The sequence below is a fragment of the Pholcus phalangioides genome, unplaced genomic scaffold (assembly GCF_987345545.1).
Source record: "Pholcus phalangioides strain wild (caught in Gottingen) unplaced genomic scaffold, Ppha-v1.0 ptg000043l_1, whole genome shotgun sequence".
NCBI classification, from domain to species: domain Eukaryota; kingdom Metazoa; phylum Arthropoda; class Arachnida; order Araneae; family Pholcidae; genus Pholcus; species Pholcus phalangioides.
In genome coordinates this window covers 1221064-1246431 of record NW_028301629.1, presented here as the reverse complement: position 1 = coordinate 1246431, position 25368 = coordinate 1221064, and the positions used below count along the sequence as shown (strand labels likewise).

The following is a 25368-nucleotide window of genomic DNA, read 5'->3' as shown; positions in this document are numbered from 1 at the left end:
GAGTATTTCAACATTCTTAAATGAGTATTTAAACATTCTTAAATGCCCATTTCAGTACCTTTAAATGAGTATTTCAACATTCTTAAATGAGTATTTAAACATTCTTAAATGAGTATTTAAACATTCTTAAATGAGTATTTAAACATTCTTAAATGCCCATTTCAGTACCTTTAAATGAGTATTTCAACATTCTTAAATGAGTATTTCAACATTCTTAAATGAGTATTTCAACATTCTTAAATGAGTATTTCAACATTCTTAAATGAGTATTTCAACATTCTTAAATGAGTATTTCAACATTCTTAAATGAGTATTTAAACATTCTTAAATGAGTATTTCAACATTCTTAAATGAGTATTTCAACATTCTTAAATGAGTATTTCAACATTCTTAAATGCCCATTTCAGTACCTTTAAATGAGTATTTCAACATTCTTAAATGAGTATTTCAACATTCTTAAATGAGTATTTCAACATTCTTAAATGAGTATTTCAACATTCTTAAATGAGTATTTCAACATTCTTAAATGCCCATTTCAGTACCTTTAAATGAGTATTTAAACATTCTTAAATGCCCATTTCAGTACCTTTAAATGAGTATTTCAACATTCTTAAATGGCCATTTCAGCAGTTTTAAACGCTAATTCCAGTATTGGGAAATGAATATTTCCGCATTTTTAAATGAATGTTTTAGCCATATTTGAATTTTTATGTCATTTTTTCTTTCCGTCAGCATTTTTAAATATAAACATTTTAATTTTTGCGTAAATTTTTCTTCATCATTAGATATTTGTTTTCAATTTTCCCACGTATTTTCAATTCCACGGCATACCTCGGTACAAAGATTCATCTTTATTTGTAGCGCATATTTCTGGGTTTTTAGTGCATAATTTCATTTTTTAGCGCATATTTTATCCGGGCTCTACTATTTCAAACACTGCCTGTACAAAAAGTCCCTCCTTTAAATTATTAACATTTGTTTGCTGCGCCATCTATGAAGTTTAGAACTCATAACACAAGTGTTGCATAAACCGAGCTTTATTCAGCATTCCTCCAGAATTCCTGATAAGTTGATCTAGTAACTTTAAAAGCACAATTTAGAAACAAAAACTAATTGAAATTTCCACTATTGACAGACGTTAAAATCAATTTGTAAGGAAATGCATTTATAAACTAAATAACTATGTATATACTTTTCTCTTTAAAGCAAGAAGAGCCTGTAAAATTTTTTCGTCTTTTCCATTTCCAATGAAGTTAATTTTAGTGAAATGATGCACCGAATGAGGAAGATTAATGCAGTTATTGTAAAACAATTTTGAACCATCAGTTTTAGGTTGAACTGAAATTCTCCAATTTACCAACTTTTTGTTCCAAATATTATACTTGCTTGCACCGGGCAAAGAGGACCATTATAAACCTTTGCTAAGTTTTTTGAGACCCAACCCTGCCTCTTTTGAGGTAACAGAAGCAAGTTGCTTTGCATCAGTCCATATTCGTGTGAGCGGTACTATCCATCTATCTACTACCATAACCACGTTTTGGTTTTTAGGGCACATGTTTGGTCAATACACGTCAGACACTTATTTCGACTTGTTCAAAGCAATAGCAATGCCTTTTACAGCCTCCATTTTCGCTTTCAAAAGAAGTAATCGAAGGATTTCGTCGTATAAAATATATTTATACAAAAATTGCCACGTTTCCAAGACAAATTCGAATGGTCGACGCGTTTCGGCTCTTCAATGGAGAGCCGTCATCAGGACTTCGTGGTCAGAATTCACACGAATGAGTCGTGGAGGGGTGATGTTTACGTCTGGTCGTCCGAAGAGTTCGCCTTTGTATTTGCTGTGTCCGAGTGGTCTTAGACCACGTGTCCGCGATTTAGACCAGTGTTTCTTAACATCTCATGGCTCACTTTGGACCATATTTTGTTTCTCCTGGCTCCCCCGTATCTCGTAGGCGGAGATAGACATGAAAGGCTGGTGATTATCATAAGCTTAAGTTCATAAAGCTTCTTTCTTGGGGGGGGGGCGGATTCTATGCACAGGGCAGTCTCAACATCATGAGTTTCCGGGAATAGTAGCTTCGGGTGTATGTATGGACCCCAGAACATCACAACTTATATATCTGTATGCTCACTGGCGAAGATGACAATACCAGAGGTCTCTAACAGTGCCGTCTTAACGGATAGGCCCACCCTAGCAAGGCCCGGGGCCCCAAGAGCGGGGGGGGCTCATAAAAATGAGGTCTGGTTGAAATTTTGGAGAATAGGCAAGTAAATTGGTGGACAAGTATTTCTAGCTAGGTAAGGGGCCTTATAAAAATTATTTTGCCGCGGGGGGGGGGCGGCGCTATGATGCTTTCTAGACACCACTGGCCTCTAATAGGAATAAGACCCCCTCCCTTCTCCCGAATGGACAAAGACATTAACATGGCTCCAGGATCTATATAGGCTCCGAAAATAGAATTTTCCCTCATTATGTTTCACTTTGCTTTATTTCTTCACATCTAATTTTTTTTTCTTAGCTCTCTCTTGGTCCCCTTTACCAACATGTCGTGGCTCTCCTGCCACTTTATTTCCTCATATAGTCCCCTTAAAATATCCTAGTACCACGAGGGAGGAGTGAAGGAAATATGGCTCCCGGTTGAGAACCAACCACTGACTTCAACCACATTGATTCTCAAATTCCACCTTAATTTTTTTTCAGATGGAATATGGATATAATTTTATATTCCCGGCCATAGTATATTAGAAAGAGAAAGAAATTTACCTTCTTGACGCTTTTCTGAAAGAGGCTGGCGATTTGTCCTTCTCGAAGATTCGAAACGATCTCTTTTGCCGAATGATGCGGAGAAACCAGTTCAACAGTGTTTATGAATCGGTACAACTTCTGTGAATACAGATAACAAAAAAAAAAACAATGAAAATTTGTAAATTTTAAGTAAATATTCAGAACATGATAATCAACTATGAAAAAAAAGAAATGCGTGTGCGAATTTGACAAATTTTTATTCGGTATTTAGCAGGGAATTGAAGTGTACGGGAGCCTTAGAGCTCGAGCATTCTTTCAGGACCCTTGTGTCCAGGATTAAAAGAAATTCATAACATTACAATTAATGGTAATTGCAGAACTGATGAAAAATAATTTCAGAATTAATGAAAAATAATTTCAGAATTAATGAAAAATAATTTCATAATGAAGAATAATTTCAGAATTAATGAAAAATAATTTCATAATGAAAAATAATTTCATAATGAAAAATAATTTCATAATGAAAAATAATTTCAGAATTAATGAAAAATAATTTCAGAATTAATGAAAAATAATTTCAGAATTAATGAAAAATAATTTCATAATTAATGAAAAATAATTTCAGAATTAATGAAAAATAATTTCATAATGAAAAATAATTTCAGAATTAATGAAAAATAATTGAGAATTAATGAAAAATAATTGAGAATTAATGAAAAAATAATTGAGAATTAATGGAAAATAATTGAGAATAAATGAAAAATAATTGAGAATTAATGAAAGTTTAGAATTACTAAAAGAAAAAGTTTCAGGATTGATGAAACCATTCGAAATCGATAGACATTCACAATTAATGATAAGAATAGTTTCAGAAATGACGAGTGAAATGATTTCAGAATTAATGAAAGAAGTAGTTTGAGAATGTGTGAAAATTCAGTATTGTAGAGAGAGAGATAGTTTAAAAACTGATAAAAGTTCTGAATTAATCAAACAGTTAATGGAAGAATATTTGGGAATTAATGAGAAATGCAATGCGAGAATTAATGAAATCAGTTATTCAAAAATTAAATGAAAGAAATTATTCGATAATAAATAAAATAAATAATTCGAGAATAAAGGAAAAAAATAATTAGCGAATCAATAAAAAACGAAAATTCAAGAACCAATGAGGGAAATCATTTTAGAATCAATGAAAGAAATAACATTAGAATTAATGAGAGAAATAACTTTAGAATCAATGAAGAAAATAATTCAAGAATTAGTGAATGAAATAATTCGAGAATTAATAAAGCAATTAATAATTCGAGAATTAATAAAAGAATTAATAATTCGAGAATTAAAAGAATAATTCGAGAATTAAAAAAAGAATTAATAATTCGAGAATTAATAAGAGAAACAATTTCAGAATTAACAAAAATTCAGAATTGATGAAAGAAATGAATTGAGAATTAATGAAGGAAATGGATTCCGAATTCTGATTTATTCCAAAATTATTCTTTACATCACCCTCTGAAATTATTTTCGCTAATTTTTGAATTTTTATCAATTTTCTTAAAAATTATATCTTTCATTAATTTCTAAAAATTATTTCTTTCATCAATTATAAAGAAAATTAATAAAAATTCAAAAATTAGCGAAATAATTTCAGACCGTGATGTAAAGAATAATTTTGGAATTAATCGATATTGGGAATTAAGGAGAAATCCATTCTGAGTAAAGGTGGATTCAATTATTTCTTTCATTATTTCTCATGAATAATTTTTCTTTTATTTGCTGATGAAAGTGCTTCAGACCTGACTGAAGAACATGAGGTTGGGGCTCCTCCACACGTCTTCCTTGGGCTTCTTCCTGAGCACGGGAAGCGCGTACTTGAAGACAAGATGTTCGATGACGAGGATGATCGTTCCAATCAACATCCCGACCAGCAGCATGATGAACACCCCGGCAACTGCGTGCACTGTCAACGGCTCCGGTTGGTTGAACCTGTGCAAGCGATCGTCGAAGCAGGGGACACGGCCGTACCACTTCTTCTGCAGCTGGTCCAGGTATCCGTATTCGTTGTACTTGAGCAGCAGCTGCGATATCGCGTCCTGCCAGAAATAACAAAGTCAAAAGTATTTCAATGGAGAAAACCTTTTTTTTCACGTACAGTAAAGAATGCCATATACGAGGGGGGGGGGGGGTGGTGTACCCAAAAGTACCCGGAATTTCTTTATTACAATTTGCTTACAAAAAATCATCAATTCCCTTTTAGGATTTTGTTGCACGATCTTGGCTTCCCGTGCTTTCATAGGAAGGTTTTCAACAGCTGGTTGATGCGAAGATGAAAAATATAGTATGGAAAGCGGAGAGTGACATCATCCTTCTATAAGTCGCCATCTGGTGGCAGTGTGAGCATTTGTTAGCTTGGCCTGAGTTATGTCCGACTGTCCATGTACGGTCCCGTTCAGTGCAAACGAGCAATAAGGAAAAATTGAAATTCGTGACCTTTGTAGTTTAGGGACCTCACCCGGAAACTCACACTTCACCGCAAGGGCGGTTGAATTTTCTATCTTTCCTAAATTTGTCTCTTTGCATCATCAACCATCTGTTAAAACCCTTCGTATTTAAAGTGAAGAGTGACATCGGATAACTTCCGTATGACAATATTTCAAGACAGGCAACCCTAGTTCTTATAGGACTTGTTTTAATCTGAAAATAAATGCACATTCACAGCTGTATCATGTATTTTTACAGTAGCGTTCATCTTTACCGCTCCGGTAGTTCTAGGAAGGGTGGAAACTCCGGAATAATACATATTCTCTGAAAAGTTAGTGCAGTGTTAATACGTATTGCTCTAAATGCGTACTCACAGTAAGAGGAAATCCTTTCTGTACTCCGACCGCATAGGCGTCTTCGAATATCGAGTCACCTAGTAGGTGGAGGTTGCATCCAGGATCGTTTCCACGAAAATAGTTTAAGACAGCTGTATCACCAATCAAAACATCCAATTCTTTTTTTCTGAAAAAAAAGAACAAGGAAATCGAATTCGTGAAGAAATTAGTGATAGAAATACAAGATATACAGAAGACTGGATGTTGTGAAGATATTTATTATTTGAGATGTTAATTTTTTAAGGAAGGAAAAAACTCATCTCTGCCTCTACCGGGAGTCGAACCCGGGTCCCTCGATTGCCGGACGAGTGCTCTGACCACTAAGCTACAGAGGAGACAGAGATTTTCCTTCGCTAGAGCGTATATATGCCGAACGGAACCGTGCAATGGACGGTGAAACCGATCAGCTAATAGCTCATGGACGACGAGCCATGGAATCTGAAGCATAGATTCGAAGGGAAGGGGGCGATAGGAACAACCGACTAAGAGCCGAACAAAATAGCAAATTTTTTTTCTAACCCTTAAAATACGGGATAATCAAAGGAAGTTTCACAATTCGCCCCTCCCGTCACATCGTCCTGGATCCGCGCCTGATAAGTAATTTGCCTGCAAGTATTTCATTTTTAAATTCATTACATTTATTTTCTTCGCGAAAATTCACAGTCATTCACCGAAAGGAAAATTTTTCCGCAACAGTTTGCCACTGAAGGATGGAGTGAGTCAATCAGTCAGGGAAGCAAGTTTGAGAATTGGTAAGCAACCAGTTGAACGAGAAATCGAGTGACTGAATGAACAAGCACGCGAATGAGCAAATGATCGAATCGGTTGGTGATCGAATGAGTAAGTGATCAAGTAACTAAGTTAGTTATATGAGCGTTCAGCGAGTAAGAGAGCAATTATTCAGAAATCGAGTGACTGAGAAAGAGAGAGAGAGAGAGAGAGCGAGTTGTTGAGCAAGTCATCGCACGAGCGAGTGAGTTAGTGAGTAAGTGATTGAGAAAGTGAGTAAGTAAGTAAGTAATTGAGTAAGTGGTTTAACAAAAATTGGACGAGTCAGCGTGCAAGTGAGTGAGGTCAGTGAGTGAGTGATCAAGTCACCCACTCATTTGTTTGCTCATTGCATTTCTCTCTTTTTTCATTTATTAGCGTGCACACTCACTTACTCGTTCAATTTCTCACTCCCTAAAATAACGCGTGCTTACTCACTCTCTCAATACTCAATAGGGTGGAACGAAAAAAAAATGTTCGAAATTGCTATTGTGATAGAATTTAAAATATGCCTTTATGTGAAGAAATGCCATTCCTAATTTTTTTCCCCAAAATTCAAACTTCTTGAGGTTCCTCATCGCCCCTAAAGTTTTACGCACGTGTGGAATTCTATAGCATGACACCGCGGAGGAGGCTTTCCTATTCCCATGAACACGTGATTCGTTAAGTGAACTGGAGTTTTTTCCCTTGTTTCCAGTATTCATTTGCAATCTTACCCCTTAACTGAGAGGGTGTATAGCAGTCAAAATGACGACCAGAAGCTTTTATTGACATTTTAGGAAATCCTAAAGAGTTGGATTCTCGGGTATTGCCCATTTATGGTGATGTTATGCTTTGTTATTTGCTGACTCAACGCAATATGAAGGTACAGTAATCGAGAAAAGATCCAGCTACTGCAGACGTTCTCGAAATTATCGTGACAGAGATAGAAAATATTTGGAAAACTTCTTCAATGCTTACGGTTTCTCACCAACGGATATGCGAAATTTTCAAAGACTTTTACTGTAAATACAAGAATCTTCAGAAAAATATGAAAGCAAGGAAATATTCTCAAACTTTCAAGTTGAACTTGAAATCTTTTCAGTGCGAAGAACGGAAATTTTTCGACATTGTAGCATGTAAATGTGATTTTGAAGAGTTTAAGTGTGACAAGTTGAGAAAGGTCCCAAATTTAGAGCGAGATTTCTTGCAATATCAAAGAAGTACACGAAAGATGGCCATTGGTCGAGTAGATGTCCTAACAACACAATGAACAAAGGAAAATGAAAATGGTATCCCGTTTGAAGTCATCTCAAGAAGAAACGGCGGAAACTAGTTCATCAACCACTGAAAACTCATCTATATCCAACGATTCTGAGGAAAGTCATCTACGGTATATGAGCCAAATCACAGTTTGCCGTTGAAGTTAGCATTTCCATCTACCAGTACCTGAAGCTGGTCCATCCATCAATCTGTACTGAAGCAAGTACTTCATTTGCTTTTGAAGTTCTACCATCATCCTCACAGATGAGAACTAAAGTACCAAATGTTGCTCTTGCTTGTGATAGAATTGGTGTGTCTGATCGATCAGCTGCAATTATTGCGAATGCTGTGCTGGAAGATGTTGGGTTATTGACGAAAGAGAAGCCAAATATGTGACAATAGACCGGATGAAAATAAGGCGTGAAAGAGCATCACAGAGAGTTCTTTTGCAAGATAAAATTCCTAGAACAAAATGTGCGAGGAATATATTTTGATGGTCAAAAAGACAAAACCTTAGCTAATGTCAAAGAAGGTGATTCTTTCCATAGAAGAACCATATCTGAAGAACACATAACCATATTGCAGGAACCCTGATCAATTTATCTCGGTCACACAACTACAAGAAGCAGTGGAGCAAGGGATATAAAGCCATCAATGCTAGACTTTTTGAAGCAAGATTTTGATACGAAGGAATTGATGGCGATCGGATGCGACGGAACTGTTACCAACACTGGTTATAAAAATGGTGTTATCAAATTAATAGAGAAAGAAATAGGCCATCCCTTGCAATGGCTTATTTGTCTTTTTCACTTCAATGAGTTACCTCTAAGGCGTCTTGTGAAGCATCTAGATGGATGTTCCATCAGTCCACACGGGCTTCAAGGTGATATCGGAAAAAGTTTGGAAAATTGTGAAAGATTACCTATATATACCCTTCCGATAATGGATAGTGACAACAGTGATTTAAGTGCAGATCAGATATATCTCGTGGAAATAGTACGGGCAAAAAACTGAGAATCAAGAGAATTCTAAAAATTAGAAATGAAGGATTTTATCAGAAGCACAAATCCGTACATTCCATGTTCCGAAAATAAACTTTTCTGCTAAGCACTATTCGGAACTAATTGCATGTGATCAGGTGCGAGTGACTGAACCACCTATTATAAAAAATCAGGAAATGGACCCACAAAAATTATCTGAACCTGCTTTCCTATGCGAATTTTACCGTGTCACACACAAGCAGTTGAACGGTGAGTACGACTCGTAACTGAAGCATCCATTGCTGTATCAACAACCGAGAGTCGTGAAGGCTTCATTCAAGCCAGAGTAAAATCAAGGAGTTCTCCTCCATCGTTCGAAAAAAAAAAGCGGACTATTTTGCAAAAAAGTGAAATGTAATAACAGTGTGATAACAGAGGAAGCAATAGAGGCATCCTCCTGACACCTTTATCATCAAACTATGTTTCCTTTTTTTTTTGGATTTTATAACTTGGAACATAGTTATAGTTTTGTCCCCGACCCATCCCCCCAAAAAAGGGATATAATGTTTACATAGATTTTTATAATGTACACTTAGAAAAGTCTTTTTGCTCGACCTTTAGGGTCCGTGAGGAACCTCAAGATATTAAAATATTTTTCTAGATTTTGGTATAACGTCTTAAAACCTTGAAAGGCATCTTTTGATTACTAAGGCAACATCAATTTCCAAAACAAGTGAAAAAACACCCTTTTCCGTTCCACCATAATACTCAATCACTTGTTGGCTCACTTGCTGTCTTTGTCACTAACTTTCTCAGTCTCGCTTACACATTCTCAAACTTGCTCCCTGACTCTCGGTAACTCACTCGATATCGAATGATGGCGAATTTTCCTTTCACTGAATTTAACGATTAATTTTTTTTTTTTTGCGGTGAATTCTCAGTGACGATTTTTTTCACGAATTTCATTTTCTTACCTGAGTTTCTGGAGGCCTTGCTCCAAGGTATCGACACCGTACCTCTGGATGTGTTGCCACAATTCTGGCGTTTCGGCGTAGACGTAACCCTCAGCCGCACTGCCCTTCGCTGTACCTGTTCGCATGTGTAGCAGCTGTGCCAGAAATGAGAGACGGGGTATGGATTATACTTTGCACCCAACACAGAGCAAATACAGTATTCACGTTCGTATATTGCGGTCAATTAATCTGATACGCAGAGGATTATTAATTAAATGTGTCTCTTTTATAATGAGTCATATTAATACCACCACTTAACCGTTCATGCACTTCGTAAGCATTTTCCCGGGAAATTTCTAACGGATTTGTTACATTCCGCAGCGTGTGCTGTGGGGGTTGTCAGATCCTAAAACCTCCTAACCAGATCACGGCCCCGCCGCTCTGTCCGAATGAAGAGGTTTTATCAGGTGGTCGAAGAAGTTCTTGGTCATTGCTACTTCACCAAGCACCAACTCTGGCCATATCGCTATATTGCAATTTACTGCCATTAGTGAGATGGGTTGGAAGTGAAGGCGCTGTCTATTGGTGGTCGTCTCGAGTTCGTTAGGGAAAATATCTTATCTATATCCTCCCTTGGGTTCGAACCCGGGACCCAGACAACAATCTTCACGATGCTAGACGAGCATCTTATCACCATGCCACTCGGGCATTTCTTGGTCATTGCTGGAAGCTGTGCATGTATATGTTGCGAACCTAACGTGAAGTCTGTTTTTTTGTTATGCTTTGCTGCCATCTCCCGTCAATCTTTTCCACTATGACTGAAGTGTAATAATTGAATAATTGTATCGTTGTAGGCCTGCTCCTGTCTATGGCGAGATTTTTCAAAGGGGAGATTGGTTCGCATGCGAGTCTGTTACTATGACCACTCGACCACTACAGTCGCATATTGAAAAGCCGAGGAAGGAGGACGTGTGCTCGCGCGTAATTCGTGAGGTCACTTGTGACAATTCTCACAACAGGTGGCATCAATATAAGTAACAAAGAACCCGCAAAAATTTTTCGAATCAGAACATCTAAAACAAGCAAGAATAGAAAAAGGACAAATAACGATTCGTTTCCCTTTGCTTTTAATGAATTGTACACGCAGTCTGGTCATTTTTATTACTTTTCTTGGTGCAAGACGAGAGGTTTTCTGTCTCCACCCTCAAAGGGGGTTTCTCCTTGTTCTTCGCTTGTTGCATTGCTTTCTTTACCAGAGGCGATTTCATCATAGCAATCGGCAATGAGTGTTGTTTGTGCATATTATTTTCTTCATTTGTGAATATAAAAGAGGCAATTCCTCCCTCCTCCTCACTTCAGTATACGGCATTAACTGTGTGTGTGTGTTCTAAGGCGGATCTGTGGAAGAAATCTAGTTTTTCAAAACTACCTTTTTTTTCATATTATCCTAGGCTCTAGGACCTAGAGCACGATGAGCCATGGTTGAAATAGCATCTGCCCTGCCCGGGGGCAACTTGGGCCCTTGTATTCCGGGAATTGCGGCGGAAATGTATCAAAGCGTGTAAAGATATGTGTGAAAAAAGCATATATTCAGAAGTGGGAAAGAAATGGAAATCTGAAAAGTAGGAGGACAAAAGGGCGAATTTTCTAAAACGTAGGAAGACGTTTGAAATCACACAAAAAAAAAGAAGGACGTCTGGTAATCCTTTGTTGTGGGAGTGTATATGCGTGGTTCTAACATATTTTTTTTTTTTTCAGAATTGTGCTTGTTTTGTGTTGTCACCTGGATTCTATATTTGAAATGAAAATAGCAAACGTCTGAATTCTTTCTTTTATGTGATTATCGTGTTGAATGTATGCGTACCTGTTCTCTACAGGGTGACCTTTTCGAATGGGTCACAATATATAGGGCAGCTAGACTGAAATATCTAGTGGTCCCCTCGGCCAGTATTTCCCACGGGGTCCTATCTTGAAAATTTATAGTGCAAAAAAAAATCAGAAATTAATCGCCAGGGCTAAAATCCCTGCCGTTCCTTTTGGGGACCCATGTACACATGCTCAGTATCCGAAAATATATTAGAATAATATTTATGATCATTGTTCCAGTCTCTATCCCAAAATGTGTTTGTTGTGGAACGGAGATTAAAAGAAAGTGACTTTTAGGGTGAGAAACACACTCACGCTGGCGTCCCGGAAGTCGACGACCCTGAGGTGGAAAAATAATCCGGCGAAGAGAGCGGCAATGTTGGCTGTGTATGAGGCGAGGAAAATGACGCTGAAGCATCCCCATACGTTGATAAGGACTTTGTTGGGCCAGGACTTTGGTGCTTTGAAGGCCACGAGGTGCGAGAAGAGCAGGGACCACATCACCCACAGAGCGGACGCGAGCGAGAAGTTCTTGGTCCTCTGGCGTCCCCAAGGGTTCAGACCGAATGGGCTGAACCACTCGTAGACGGCTGCGGCCACGGCTGTCACCGTAAGCCCGGCGAATATGGCCACCCACAGCTGGATACTGCAATAGGAAATAAAAGGCATCGATGCTGGTGATCAGTATTTGATTATTCGGCAGAAATGCAATTGGGATTTCGCATTATTGATAAAGGACTGGGACTCACCTGAACGGAACAAGGAATGCAGAGAGGGGCACTTCGCGGTATTGAGATGAAGTTAAACACGACACGCCGGAGTGAAAGTACGGGACGGAGAAGTCGATGACCTTTTGACGCGCGCTGGTCATGCTGAAGGCAGACAGTGTCAGCTGAGCCGCCCCGGACACGAGATCGGCCGTTATGCCGTTCCATCGCCCGCCGCGGACCGTCCCGAAGTAACCGTCCGCGACTAGGTACAGCTCGTAGTCGAAGGCCAGGTCGCTGGACAACTTCAACAACAGATCGATGGAGACCCCAGCGCAGCAAGATACGTTGTACAGAACACCTGGTGGGAGGAAAATGTATTATTGTACTCTTGTAAGATAAAGAGTCGCACAAAAACCGGTTACTGGGTGTGGCTAGCGAGCACACCACGGAAGGTTTTTAATGGTAGCCACACCTCAAGACCGGTTTTTGCGAGGCTCGAAATTGCATGGCAAGGTGGATGTGGACCGGTGATAGAGAATGAATTGAAAAATGAAGGGGAAAAAAATCTTTGCCTTCGGATTTCCCAGCTGAATAATCGGCGAATATCTCGGCGATTTGGTGAGGGTCGTTAGTTCGAATCTGCAGGCAAGGCACCCCTATGAGGCAGGAACCGTTGGCGACCCGCGTGCCTTGCTTCACGAAAGGCGGCGAATAGGCTGTCGCCACACGGTACCTCTGAAGGCGACGGAATGGCTGCGGTCTCGGCGACTAGAAAAAAACAACAGAAAAAAAAACCACATAATTTGACGCGCATTACATGGAAAGACTCCAATCGACTTTGCTACATTTCTCAACATCACGCAGTTGTATCTCCCATAACGGATACGGCCTGTTATTGGACAGCACCCCCCGTCAACGGGCTCCATTTGTTTTTTATCCTCGGAATAATTCTTGAATTTCACTTTCTTATTAGTCATTAATTATCGTTATTAGCGCACATCACTTTCGTTCTCTTCGGTGTCCGCTATCAAGAGGTTTCACTGTAATTTAATTTGAACGCCCTTTCTCAGTGGATAGTGAATACGTTACGATAAAATGATAAATCAGTTATGACACATAATAACCGTTTATTATGCATAGTTACTAATCGTATTGGCAAGTTTGATAAATTTGATAGTTTTATCGGTGAATATCCATAATACCTAATCATCGTTGTTAACTTTGTTAAATAATAATCACTTTTACCGCAGATTATGCATAATAACCAAGTGTCGTTGGTAAATTCGGTAAATACTAAAAACATATCACTTTTACCGGTGACTATGCATAATAACCAAAATTTTCATTGTTAAATTTGATAATTACCTGAAATTTATTGCCTTTATCTGTGATAAGCCCTAGTGTAATTGGTAAATTTGTGTGTGTGTGTGTGTGCGTGCGTGCGTGCGTGTGTGATAAATATAAAAAGAACAACTCCACCGATTGTAACTCCAGGCTTAAATTCATAACTAGAAGAAATTCTAAGAAAATTTCGAATGGACCAATCAGGTACTTCCATTCCGCATACAGCCAGTCAGGGCGGCTGCATCAGCCTTACATGCAGGTATCAGCTTCATTCTGACAGGAAGGGTCAGCTTCATTCTGATCACGACGTTTGAAGTGAAGAGACGTACTTCACCCCCCCCCCCCCCCCCGAGTAACCGAGAGCTAAGATTTGGTATCCAACCCAAGTGGGACCTTCAGTCATCGTGATATTTAAGACCTCACCCACGGTGTGTCGAAATGCATTAGGAATTTTGTATTTTCCATATTTTTGCTTTGTTCGTTTGTGACTTCTAAGTAAATAACATCTTCAATTATTTTGGGCTCCTTGTTTGACCCAAGGTTCCCTTGACCTTTCTGTCAAGATATGACTGTACATTACATTAAGCCCTTGTAAATTTGGATTCCGTGTTACATTTATAAGCACCTCAGTATAAGTTGGTAGCCCACGGACTTCGCCAGAAGTTCGGATTTGGGTTGAAGTTCAAGCTCTTGATCAGATATTTTCAAATCGTGTATAGTTCGATCACCCCTAATTTAACCCCATTTTTATTCAAATGCTACTCTTGTACGATGATGATATGATCCTGCAGTACGTAGCGGGTTATCTTTAAAAGGGCGCCTCAAGATTCGACCCTGAAAAGACGGTTCACATTGATATTGATCATTACGTAGAGTGCCATCTATGGACACGCATGTTAATGTAGACTATTAAGAGTCATAACTCACTTAAAAAACAACAACAGCACATTAAATTTCAATATATTACGTAATATAAATTACAATTCAAAGTTACAAACCTATTTAATTTTATTTGATATTTGAATAAGGTATTATTTTATGTATACAAGCCTCACATAAAACAAATTAACACGTAATCCCTTAAAAGTAGAATGTGTTCAACTCATCCAAGTGATGAGTTTACGGTGCATGTTATTGTGTTACATCTGGTAACGTTGTGGCCCGCTTACCTGGAAAGAATCGTCGATCCCCCACAGCTGGTGCCGATTACTCGGCCGGAGCCACACAACGGCGTCCATGGTGACTTTGGAACCCGTCACGTTGCCGAGTTTGCGCCACCGTCGCTTGCTGTAGGGCACCGGAACGAGATTCAACACGTCAAAGACCGGTGGCTCGAGTCCCTCCCGGAATATCGGGCTCTCTCGTTCTATCTGGCGACGTATCACCCTGGTCAGCAGCATTGAAAAATAAAAGTGGTATATTATAAGAAGGGAGAGGCTTACTAGAAATCGGTTCACGTTGATCGACGGTATAGATAACCTACGTTGAATACTTACGTCGATAACGCATCTGAGAGCCTTTTCCTGGAGTCGGACGCGTCCTCCCAGCAGGTGACGCCGGACTTGTCCTGCATGCCCTTCAGCCACACGTTGCTTTCAAGATAGAGCAAACTCTGCTTGATGATCTCCAGAACCGCCCGGACGCTGTGCCTGTGATGAGTTGGGAATGGTAGACGAAATACAGGAGCAGTCAAAATATAAAAATTTCGCTACATGATTGTGTCTAACATGTTGACATAATACGATGTTACAGATATTAACGTCTTTTCAGATAGCTCTATATTTTAAAAAAAAAAGTGAAATGTAAGGTTTCACTGTAACTGTACCTATAAGACGTGTTTTCACAAACCCCCAGTCACACACGTGAATTTTGATCAATTCACGTGACCGATCTTTTCGGGGAGACACAGATAAATGACTCAGTTTCAAACTCCCGTCCCATTAGAACCTCAATAAGACAAGGGAGTGTTCTTGGGCCGGTAATTTAAAATTTTCAAATGGACGATTTTTTATCGTCCCTATGTGCCCAGACGATTTTATCATAATCTCTGTATACAGGGTGCCCTCAAAGCATTTAGCTATCTTCAAGAAACGCTTTACCGGGTCGAGGACTGATATGAAAGCAGTAGAGTCGAACTTAACATGGGGGGATCACAGGAAAAAATGACTTACCTCCTGACAGTACTGTTGAAATAAATGACACTTAAATCTCACCTGTTAACACTACTGGTAGCATGACAAAAGTTCTGGCTGGGGAATGCGTACAAAACCGGGACCCGGGAAAGAGCACCGCCTGTATGTAAAGGGTTTTGAGCTAACCATAGTTTGGCATAGCCGCCTTTAGGGTTGGGTGACAAATGCGGCCGCATTGGGAAGAAGCCCCACACACCCAATGTAAAAAAAAAAAAAAACGATAAATACTAAATCCAAAAAAATGGGTGTGCTTTGATCATGAGAATCTTCATGAATACTGCTGTATAAATACATACCAGGAGGTTTGTTGCCCCCGTGGGGGGTGACTGCACCTTGCATTCTCCGGCGACTACTTTCCAGTTAGAAATTAATAGAAATATGGACTGGGGGGGGGGTTGTCGTTCAGTAGCGAAGGGATCTTAATACATTTATTTATCTATTTGTTTATTTATTTACATGTATTTGTGAATGATATAATGAAGGGAATTAGCGAAAATTATTTATGTAGAAGGAAGCCGTCGTCCCCTCCCCCGCGATTATATTTGCACAGGGCCCATGCGTCTAGTTGAGGAGTTAGTCTGGTTAATTAACAATATGAAAGTTAGAATGCCTATTTACCGTATAAGTATTCAATGTACGGGGTTTTTTAATAATACGGCCCGGTGACTGCAAAGACTGGTCATGTTCATTTAGTTACCGTTTGAGATTATTTTAAAAAAGTATGCAGACCGCACATTTCTCTTAGCTCATAGCAGAATGGATAGTCTCGTATCATCGTGCTGAGGATCAGGAAAACTCTCTTCTTCAAACCTTTAATTAAACATTGTCTCGCGAGGTGACGTGCACAAATTAATCGATGAACTGTCATCTGCATTATATTTGCTTGGGTAATGACAATTCCCTCATGTGCAATTTATGGGGGGGGGGGGGGTGAAACAAGAGAAGCGTAATCAAGTTTTCCCGCGAATCATCTCACGCGGATGACAGAATGATAATTTGCATCAAAATTAACTGAAGGTAAGAATTACTCGATATTACGTTACACATCCTTAAGCATGGATATTATTCATATTTGGAGCTTCATTTATCTAGATTTCGATCAGACGTAGTATTAGGCTCGCACGGGAGGCGTTCAAATTGATCAGACCTTTGATGAAATTTCAGGTATAGACATGGGCATCTTCAGATAGGAACGATTTTTAGGCGCCCGTAGTCTAGACATTTTTGACGCCCCTTTGAGCTACGAATGTTTTTAGGGGGGGGGGGAGGAAGGAAATTTGCATAATATTAGAATATGTGATGCCCAGGAATGCTGAAAATGAAAATTCGGATTGAATGAAAAATTGTTTTTGGAATATCCAAAATTGATGAAAATTAGAAAAGAAATTAAAATAATTGCTTTATTTTAATTATGGAAATTTTTGATGAAGATTTGGGGTTGATGAAAAACTGATGAAAATTAAGTATTCAAAACAGAAATAATCATAATGAAAATTCAAAACTAATAACCACGTGAAAATAACCACGGAATGAATGAAAATTTATAACTAATGAAAGAGCAATTGCATTTACCTACTAATAAAATTTCAGAATTTATGAAAATAATTCTAGAATTAGTGAAAAAAGCAATTGATGATATACTCTGAGGTTTGATCTTATCATTTATGTCTCGCACCACGGCCATTTTCTTCTCACACGAGTGCTAATTAGACCGGACCTACCATTTATTGCCGAAGGATTTAGGCCCTTCTCACACGGGGATACTCAAGTGGATCTCCAGTAGCCTCGAGACTAGACAACTCGAGTTGCCCGTTCTCTTTCGTAAGACACTACGGTAAAAATTTCAAAACCCAGGAGACCAGTAAAAATTGAGAATTTTGTGGTTCACCACTTTCCCAAGATCAGAGTCGCCTGAGTCGGGCGCGTGGGATCATATTGGACAAAAACATTCGAGAAGGATGGAAGTCTGCATCAATCAGAAAAGGCTCACATAATTTTCTGAAAATTCAGACTTAATGAGAGAAACGACTTCTCACGGAATTATTGATAATCTGAATTGATGAAAGAAATAATTTCATGATTATAGAGAATACAGAATGAACGAGAGAAATATTTTAGAATTATTTAATAAAGAATCAATGAAGTAAAATATTTCAGAATTATTCTCCCCCCCCCCCTCCTCCGTTTGTCATCCCCGTTAAGACGCCACTGCCATTCTTCGGAAAAGTCTCGGCACCGTCACAACACACTCAAACCACTACGCCATCTATCGGTGGCTCGAAAGAAAGAGATTTCCACTTTTCGTCAATCTTTGGCTTTCTAATGCTTTCCTATGGAATCTTTTCCATGCTACTTTTGCGTCAATATGTGAGTCGCGTGATGTAAAAACCAAGCGTTTGTTATATTTGAATGTTGGTGAATTGAAAAGGTTGTTCTTACCTCGAAGTGAACTGCTTGCGGAGTCTCATCCCCAGAATCCCGATCGGGTAATCATTAGCCTCGGGGTTAAATGTGGTGCCTTCGAGGAGGATCCAAATCCACTCTCCGGTCAACATGCCGAGCCGGCCGGCCTGGCGGAACACCTCTAGGGTAACGTTGCCCCCGGAACAGCACAGCAGCAAGACCCTCTGCCTCTGGGACTGGGCGATACTCAAGGTGCTAAGCAACTTGCTGGACGTTGTCGGCAGCTGGATGACCTTGAGCAGCCCCTGGCCATTCGATAGAGTCCTGATACGCCGGCCGATTCTGGTGGACATGGCCGTGTCGTCATCCAGCAGTAAGGTCACTTCGTACCAGTCTTGAGAAGACAAGAACAGGAACAAGGCATCGGCGAGGTTCTCCGGGTCTGGATCCAAACTTATGTGGCGATCGTTCATTTCCTGCAACAGAATTCAAACGAGAAATGATTAAAATACGGGGAATAGACTGAACCAGTGCAAACATAATTACACACACATTTTGGGTGTACGTAAGTTGGGGAGGTGTCATTCTAGGAGTACGAACTCTTCCTGCGCATATCTAGCAGAACGCAATCTGCCTGCGCATATCTAGCGGAACTCAATCTGCCTACGTATTGCCAGGATGAGTATGCCCACTCGTGGCAATTCTGCAAATTTTGTGGAGTAAGAACGATTCCTGCACATTCCTAGTGGATACGCAAGTATCCTACACATACATAATGGAGCCAGACTGCTCTAATATTCCACCATGGAATAGAATCAAGATTGAATGTGACGAAAATGCTAAGGACAATAACACACATTCTTTTTATACAGATGGCTCCAAAATGTTAAGCAGAGTGGGCTGTGCGTACACGTACTATCATGAAAACAAAAGAACATTGGAAAAAATGTACAGATTGTCAGACAATAGTACCGTCTTTTTGGCAGAATTATTGGCAATATATAATGTGGCAAAACATATCCTTGGAAATAAAATATATGAGGCCCACATATATACAGATTCAAAATCAACTTTATGTGCAATCGGTAATCCAAATTACAAAAACAACAAAGTGCTCATAATGCAGAAGATCTTTAAAAAATTTAATACAAAACTACATTGGGTTAAAGCACATCACGAAAACATTAAAAATGACTATACTGATACAAAAGCAAAACAAGCCACGCAAAAGGATGAAGTAGACATCAACAACAAATATACAAAATCATATATTCGACAAGTTATCAAGAAAGACATCCTCAAAGAGTGGCAAGAATATTGGGATGATAGCAACAAAGGAAGGGTCACATATGCTATCTTCCCTAAGATTAGCACCACAAGAATTCAAGGAGACTTTTATATAAATCAATTACTCACGCAACATGGTGCCACAGGAATTGCTCAAGCTAGGTTTCATGGAAAGTCCCCGATGTGCATTTTCTGCAACAAAGATAGTGGCACCACCCAACATCTTATATATCAATGCGAATATTGGGAAAGCCAGAGAAAGAAGATAAACTTCACAAGCACTAACATTCCAATTACGGCACTGATTAAAAACCAAAAACAAGAACCCTTCTTTCTAGTATAATGGACTTGGCAGTGCAAACCCCAGTAGCACAACGATATAGTACAATATCTGGACCATATTGTTATATATCGAAATGTCAGAGGAATATCAGATGTCATAACTATGATATAGAACGATCTTGTCCTATATGGTGCAAATTATTTATGATGTTAATTGATCAAGTCTTTAATTTTTCAGCCGAATATGTATTTGATTCCATGTGAATAATCTCTACTTTGAAGGACAACAACTTGGGACAATAAATTATTTTAATATAGTTTGAAAAACATAGATCTATATCGTGAACCTGACAAAGATTTATATCAGATTCTCAATATAGACCTGATATAGATCTATCAAAGAAGACATAGCTCTATGTCCTGAACATGACATACATATATATCGTGAACCTGACAAAGATATATATCAGATACACAATATGCTGATATATCAACATATCGTGTGCATTTAAATGAAAATATTGCCTTCAAATAAAAATTTTGAGAAAATTTAAAGTCGGTACAATTTTTTGTTTGAATGGGAATTAAAAACGTTTGAATGAATAATTTTTCATATGAAATTTTGATTTTAATAGGATTAATTATGTTGATATATCAAAATCATTTCATCAGTTATAATTGAATCCTTAGTCTGTATGTTTTACATCGTAGATATTGGTATTTTAGGAGGAGCAAGAACTTATCCACCGTAACTTTAATTGCCACTTTATAATTGCACATATTTTTTTAATTTAGAAAAATTTGCTCATTTTTGTTGTATATATGGGTTTTTCTTAAAATTATTTATTTTTTTCTTTGATGTTTTTATTTTTTACCATACTTTGAGAATTTTAACTTTTTTGTGTTGCATATTTTTTATTCCGTATTTTTTGTTTTATTAGCATAAATTAATAATTTTAAATAAATAATTAATATACTACACAATACATTAATTTGTTTCTTGTGTTTTTTGTATTATATATAATTTTTCAATTATCTGCCTCAAAATGATAAATATGTCTCAATTTTTATTTAGTAATTTTTGTGCATACATGAAAATGAATAAATTTGATTGCAAATACAAGTAAAGAAACCATTACTTGTAAATTGATGTTATAATAACAACCAATAACCAGTGCTGTAGTGGTGGGTTGGTAAGATATGGGGTTAGAGATGGGAAGAGTTCAGGGTATGTGAGTTCAAACCCACCCACCCACCTCCCGAAACTTACACTTTTTTTTTTTAAATTTCTTCTGAAAAGGCGCCATCTATCGTCCAAAATTTGAAATATTTTAATATATCACATTTACGATATAGATCTATTTATCTCTGACTATGCCTTTTTTAGCCAGAACGATATCGTGGCCTGATATAGATCTATATTGGAAACTGAAATTTTACGATATAGATCTATATCTTTGTGCTACTTGGGAAGGTACTTAGGAATAGAGTGAAATGTTCCGGAGAGAAACAAATAGATTGAAAAGTGGTAATCGGGAGCACCAAATTCCTGCTCGCGGGTTGTTAATGGTGTTTCCCGAGTTTTGTAAGGTGAATTGTTAATCTCGGACCAATGGTGCTCCGGTGATATAGAATGTATATATTTTTAACATGTAATTTTTTATTTTTTTTTTTGATTGAGTAAATAAATGCTCCCTTCGGGGAACCCCCGTATGGCAAATCACATTCGCCGGGTCGGGGAAAGTAACTCATACATAAGGGAGAGTAAACTTCCTGTGCATACCGGGGCGTTCGCAGTATCGATGTTTGTGGGAAGGGGGGAACTTTGTTCAAAGACATTTTGAGTTGCTAACTTCAAAAACGCATTTAAATTAACAGAAATTTATTAAAATAGCATATGAAAAAAGCTGTTTCCTTTCGGTATTTTAATTTCATTCACAAAAATATTTAACAATATTTAAATTTTGTTTTTGATGGGTGGGGGGGCTGCACGAGTCTTCCTTGCGTACGACTCTGTGTGCGCATACATACATAATTTTACGAACTCTTCGCCAGCGAACTCATAGAGTACGAACTCTTTCCTCGTCTGGGAATATACAGGGTGGATACTACCGACAGCCCAATAATTACTCGAATGATTTTTTGTGGAAAACCAATATATATATATAGAAAGTGTTTTCAGTTTTTTTTTTATTTCAAAAATAATAATGGAGTAATAACGCATTAAAAATTGATAACGCCACTTTCGAATCCTGCCGAATTCACCGAACGTGCACCAAACGCGTGTCTTGGCGATTTGAAGCTGATAGTAATTCTATAATCCTGAAAATAATCAAGAAAGCTAAACCTGTGCAAACCAGTTTCTTTCTTGCCCTTTCTCTCAGAAAATTTGGCGTAATAGTGAAGGAAAAAAAATTAGCACATTTTGGCAAAAAAAAAAAAGTGTTGAGATTTTGGGGAAAAAAATTTCCAATCGGTCTCGTTTAGCTAGGGGGCGTTATAAATTTGGTGATAAATTTGCCAATATGGTGGGGCGAAGTTAACGCACATAAGGGGCCATTCAAGTATTACGTAAGCAGATTTTCAGTCATTTTTGATCCCCTCCCCTCCCCTGTCCGCAAAACACTGATCCCCCCCCCCCCTCCGTCAGCAAAATTTCGTCAGCAGCTTAGAATATTTCATATCTTCAAAAAGAGGTGGTTGATGACGTAAGCAACCTTCAAACCTCCCTCCCCCCCCCTTGTCATCAAAAGTCAGCAAATACGACCCCCCCTCCCAGATGCTGACGTAATACTTGAATGACCCCTAATAAAGAAGTTAACATCACTTTACACGAAGGGGAAGGAAAAGTGCTAATCGTGAAAGAAAATAACTTGGATTATAACGGGATGGAATATTTCAGTTAATTTTCAATTAGGGGCGTCCCCCCTCTGCATAGGGGGTACATTTCGTTTTTTTTTCGTTGGGTGTTTGGTGCGTAACTGACACGTCACAAAACTTAAAAACTTTACAACTCCCTTAATATTTGTCCGATCTTATAATGGAAAGCACTTTTTTTAGTTTTCACAGGGAATCGCGTACCCAATTATTAGGCGATGGATAGTGTCCAATCTGTACATACATAATTCTTTGGCATTTCTGAGCATTTCTTGCAAATACGCACACTTCCAAAGCACATCAAGATGTATTTGAAACATGAAACGTCGCATCCACTGCTACGTATCAAAGGTTATGGAAGGCTGAAGCGTACGTAGGAGAGGAAGGGGTATGGCGGGTTCGTGCCCTTCCACCAAGATAACCAAAAATTAATTTCTTTTAATATTTTTGTTGAAAAATTAAAAAAATTGAAACACATTTTATGTGCAATTTTAATAACTTTCTGTTGATATAAATGTTTTTTTGGCGTTGGTAACTTAAAACTGCTGTGAAAGAAATTCCTTTCCACACATCCCTCCTCCCCCAAGACCGCTTGTGCCCATCCCAAAGATCGATCCTAAGTACGCCATGCTGATAATTAGGGCTAGGATTTTTATGCTCTAAAAACTTCTAAAAATGCTCAATAAAATAGGGATTTATGTTCTTAAAAACTGTAAATATACATTATAAGATGAAAAATATGTCCTAAAAAATCTCAAATAACATTAGTTTTAGCAAAGTAATATGATAATGAGAAATGTTGATGCTGTCTAAACTATTTTTAACAATAACTTATTGTATGAACAAAACTTCTTCGTGTTACTGATTTCATCCAGCATAAATTTCATTCAAAAATTTCCCTTTTGAGTAAGTTTTTCCCTACTAATTCAGAATTAATGTGCTGCCGTCTATACGTGAAAATATTTAGCGAAATACGGTATTTAGCTTTAGAAAAGCATCGCATAAAATTAAAATAAATAAATAATTATTTTTATTTGATAAAAACTCTAAATTTTAAATTTTCCACAAACGCTAAAAAAATTCCCACGAGAAATTTACCAATTTTAGCCAATTTTCTGTATCGTATCGTATCGCCATCCTTGGTCCTTTGAGGTACCACAATGTGATGGTCACATTGCATACACTCCTTATCCGGCTCACACCATCTACTGGCGCTTTGTGCTGTTAAAGCCGCCATGGCAGGTATGTAGATTAATAAAGATTTTCGCCTCCATTTTTAACGAGGCTCATGCTTTTCCCCAATCGTTACGATCACCAACACCAATTCTCAGATGATTAATCTATTTACAGCCACACACCAGTGTCGTTGAAGGGCTAGTATTTTTATATGCTCTACAAATCCAATGCCATTGCTGATTGGTTGAGAAACCTGAATTTCAGGATTTTTTACCAATCAGCTAACGACGTTCCATTTTTAGTGCATAAAAATCCTAGCCCTAATACCTCTCGTAGGCGGGGGGGGGGAACCGTAAAAACCAGTCTAAAGCGGGACTAGAATATAGCGAGGAAAAAATTTACTTTTCATCGAAAATCATGAAATATTCAAAAATATGCCTTAAAATGTTGAAAATATGCGCTATAACGTAAAAATAGCGAAATATGCAAAAAAATTAAAAAATATGCAAAGACATAGAAATCTGAGCCATACTGATAAGGGGCCGTTCAAGTATTACGTAAGCAAATTTTTAGCCATTTTTGACCCCCTCCCCTTGTCAGCAAAAGTCAGCAAAACGCTGACCCCCTTCCTTCAAAATTTCGTCATCAGCTCTGCCTCTCTGAATCCAACTCATATTTTCATGAAGGCTGGTTGATGACGTAAGCATCATCCAAACCCCCCCCCCCCTTGTCATCAAAAGTCAGCAAATTGGAAACCCCTCTCCCCCCCATCGATGATGACGTAATACTTGAACGGCCCCTAATCTATAGCAGTGGTTCTCAAACTTTGAAATCCCGCGGCCCGGTTGATTTCTTCTTCGTGATTGAAAGGCCCGGCCATACACATGACTTATGGGAAATAAATGGGTAAAAATGAAACAATAAACTACACTCATGACCCGGTTTCACCGATATCAGGGCCCGGCGGTTGAGAAACACTGATCTATAGGGACTGTGAATAGGAGAATACTTTTTTTAAGGATTATGAACGAACGTATCGAAAGGCATTTTGTTCGTTTCCCGTCACAGTCGAGGCGCTGTATATATGTAATTTGTATACATTGTGTATTGTGTATTTTGATCATTCTCAAAGCTCTCCCACTTCAACTTGCCAGCTTCTTCCTCTTCTTTCTTGCCCACAAGTCTTCGGAATCCCAGGCTGCGGTCTCCGGCCCTTATGCGCTACTCGGCGCACGTGCAATTTTTCTCCCTAGTCATTGGATTCAGTCACCCATTTTTGTCAAATGGCTTGTATGTTGCATTGGTTGATGGCTGTCTTCCTGGGGAGAACGACGCGAGTAATTCGAAACTTGCGGGCACGGGGCAAGGGGAGCCACCACTATAAATGCTTGCTAACTTTTCCGACACAACTCTGCCTCTTTTGAGGGAACGGAAGTAAGGTGCTTTGCATCAGTCCGGGGTTGTGAGCGGTTCTATCTATCTATCTATCGAAAGGCATGAATAATAACCATGTTTGAGGAAGAACACAGAGATTTCCTTAAACCGGGGAATGCGGCAAAGACTGATCATAACGCTGGTGTTTGAATAAACGATTCCGATCATTGTTATTATCAAGTGTAACATAATATTATTTCTCAAGACAAGAGTAATAACCAGACCACTCCTA

The 25368-nt window shown here is 38.4% G+C and overlaps 1 protein-coding gene across 1 annotated transcript in view; it reads right to left on the bottom strand.

Moving 5' to 3' along the window:
* The window catches only part of LOC149063767 (glutamate receptor ionotropic, NMDA 3A-like), a 306454-nt gene that overhangs the window by 4148 nt on the left and 276938 nt on the right, over nucleotides 1–25368 (bottom strand). Inside the window, exons 2-11 of the mRNA XM_089255635.1 lie at nucleotides 18117–18556; nucleotides 14982–15134; nucleotides 14655–14871; nucleotides 12714–12909; nucleotides 12181–12499; nucleotides 11747–12077; nucleotides 9587–9720; nucleotides 5602–5749; nucleotides 4543–4839; nucleotides 2768–2887 (exon numbers count right to left, since the gene is read on the bottom strand). Coding sequence (XP_089111761.1) covers nucleotides 2768–2887; nucleotides 4543–4839; nucleotides 5602–5749; nucleotides 9587–9720; nucleotides 11747–12077; nucleotides 12181–12499; nucleotides 12714–12909; nucleotides 14655–14871; nucleotides 14982–15134; nucleotides 18117–18556 — 2355 coding nt within the window. The remainder of the gene's footprint in view (nucleotides 1–2767; nucleotides 2888–4542; nucleotides 4840–5601; nucleotides 5750–9586; nucleotides 9721–11746; nucleotides 12078–12180; nucleotides 12500–12713; nucleotides 12910–14654; nucleotides 14872–14981; nucleotides 15135–18116; nucleotides 18557–25368) is intronic.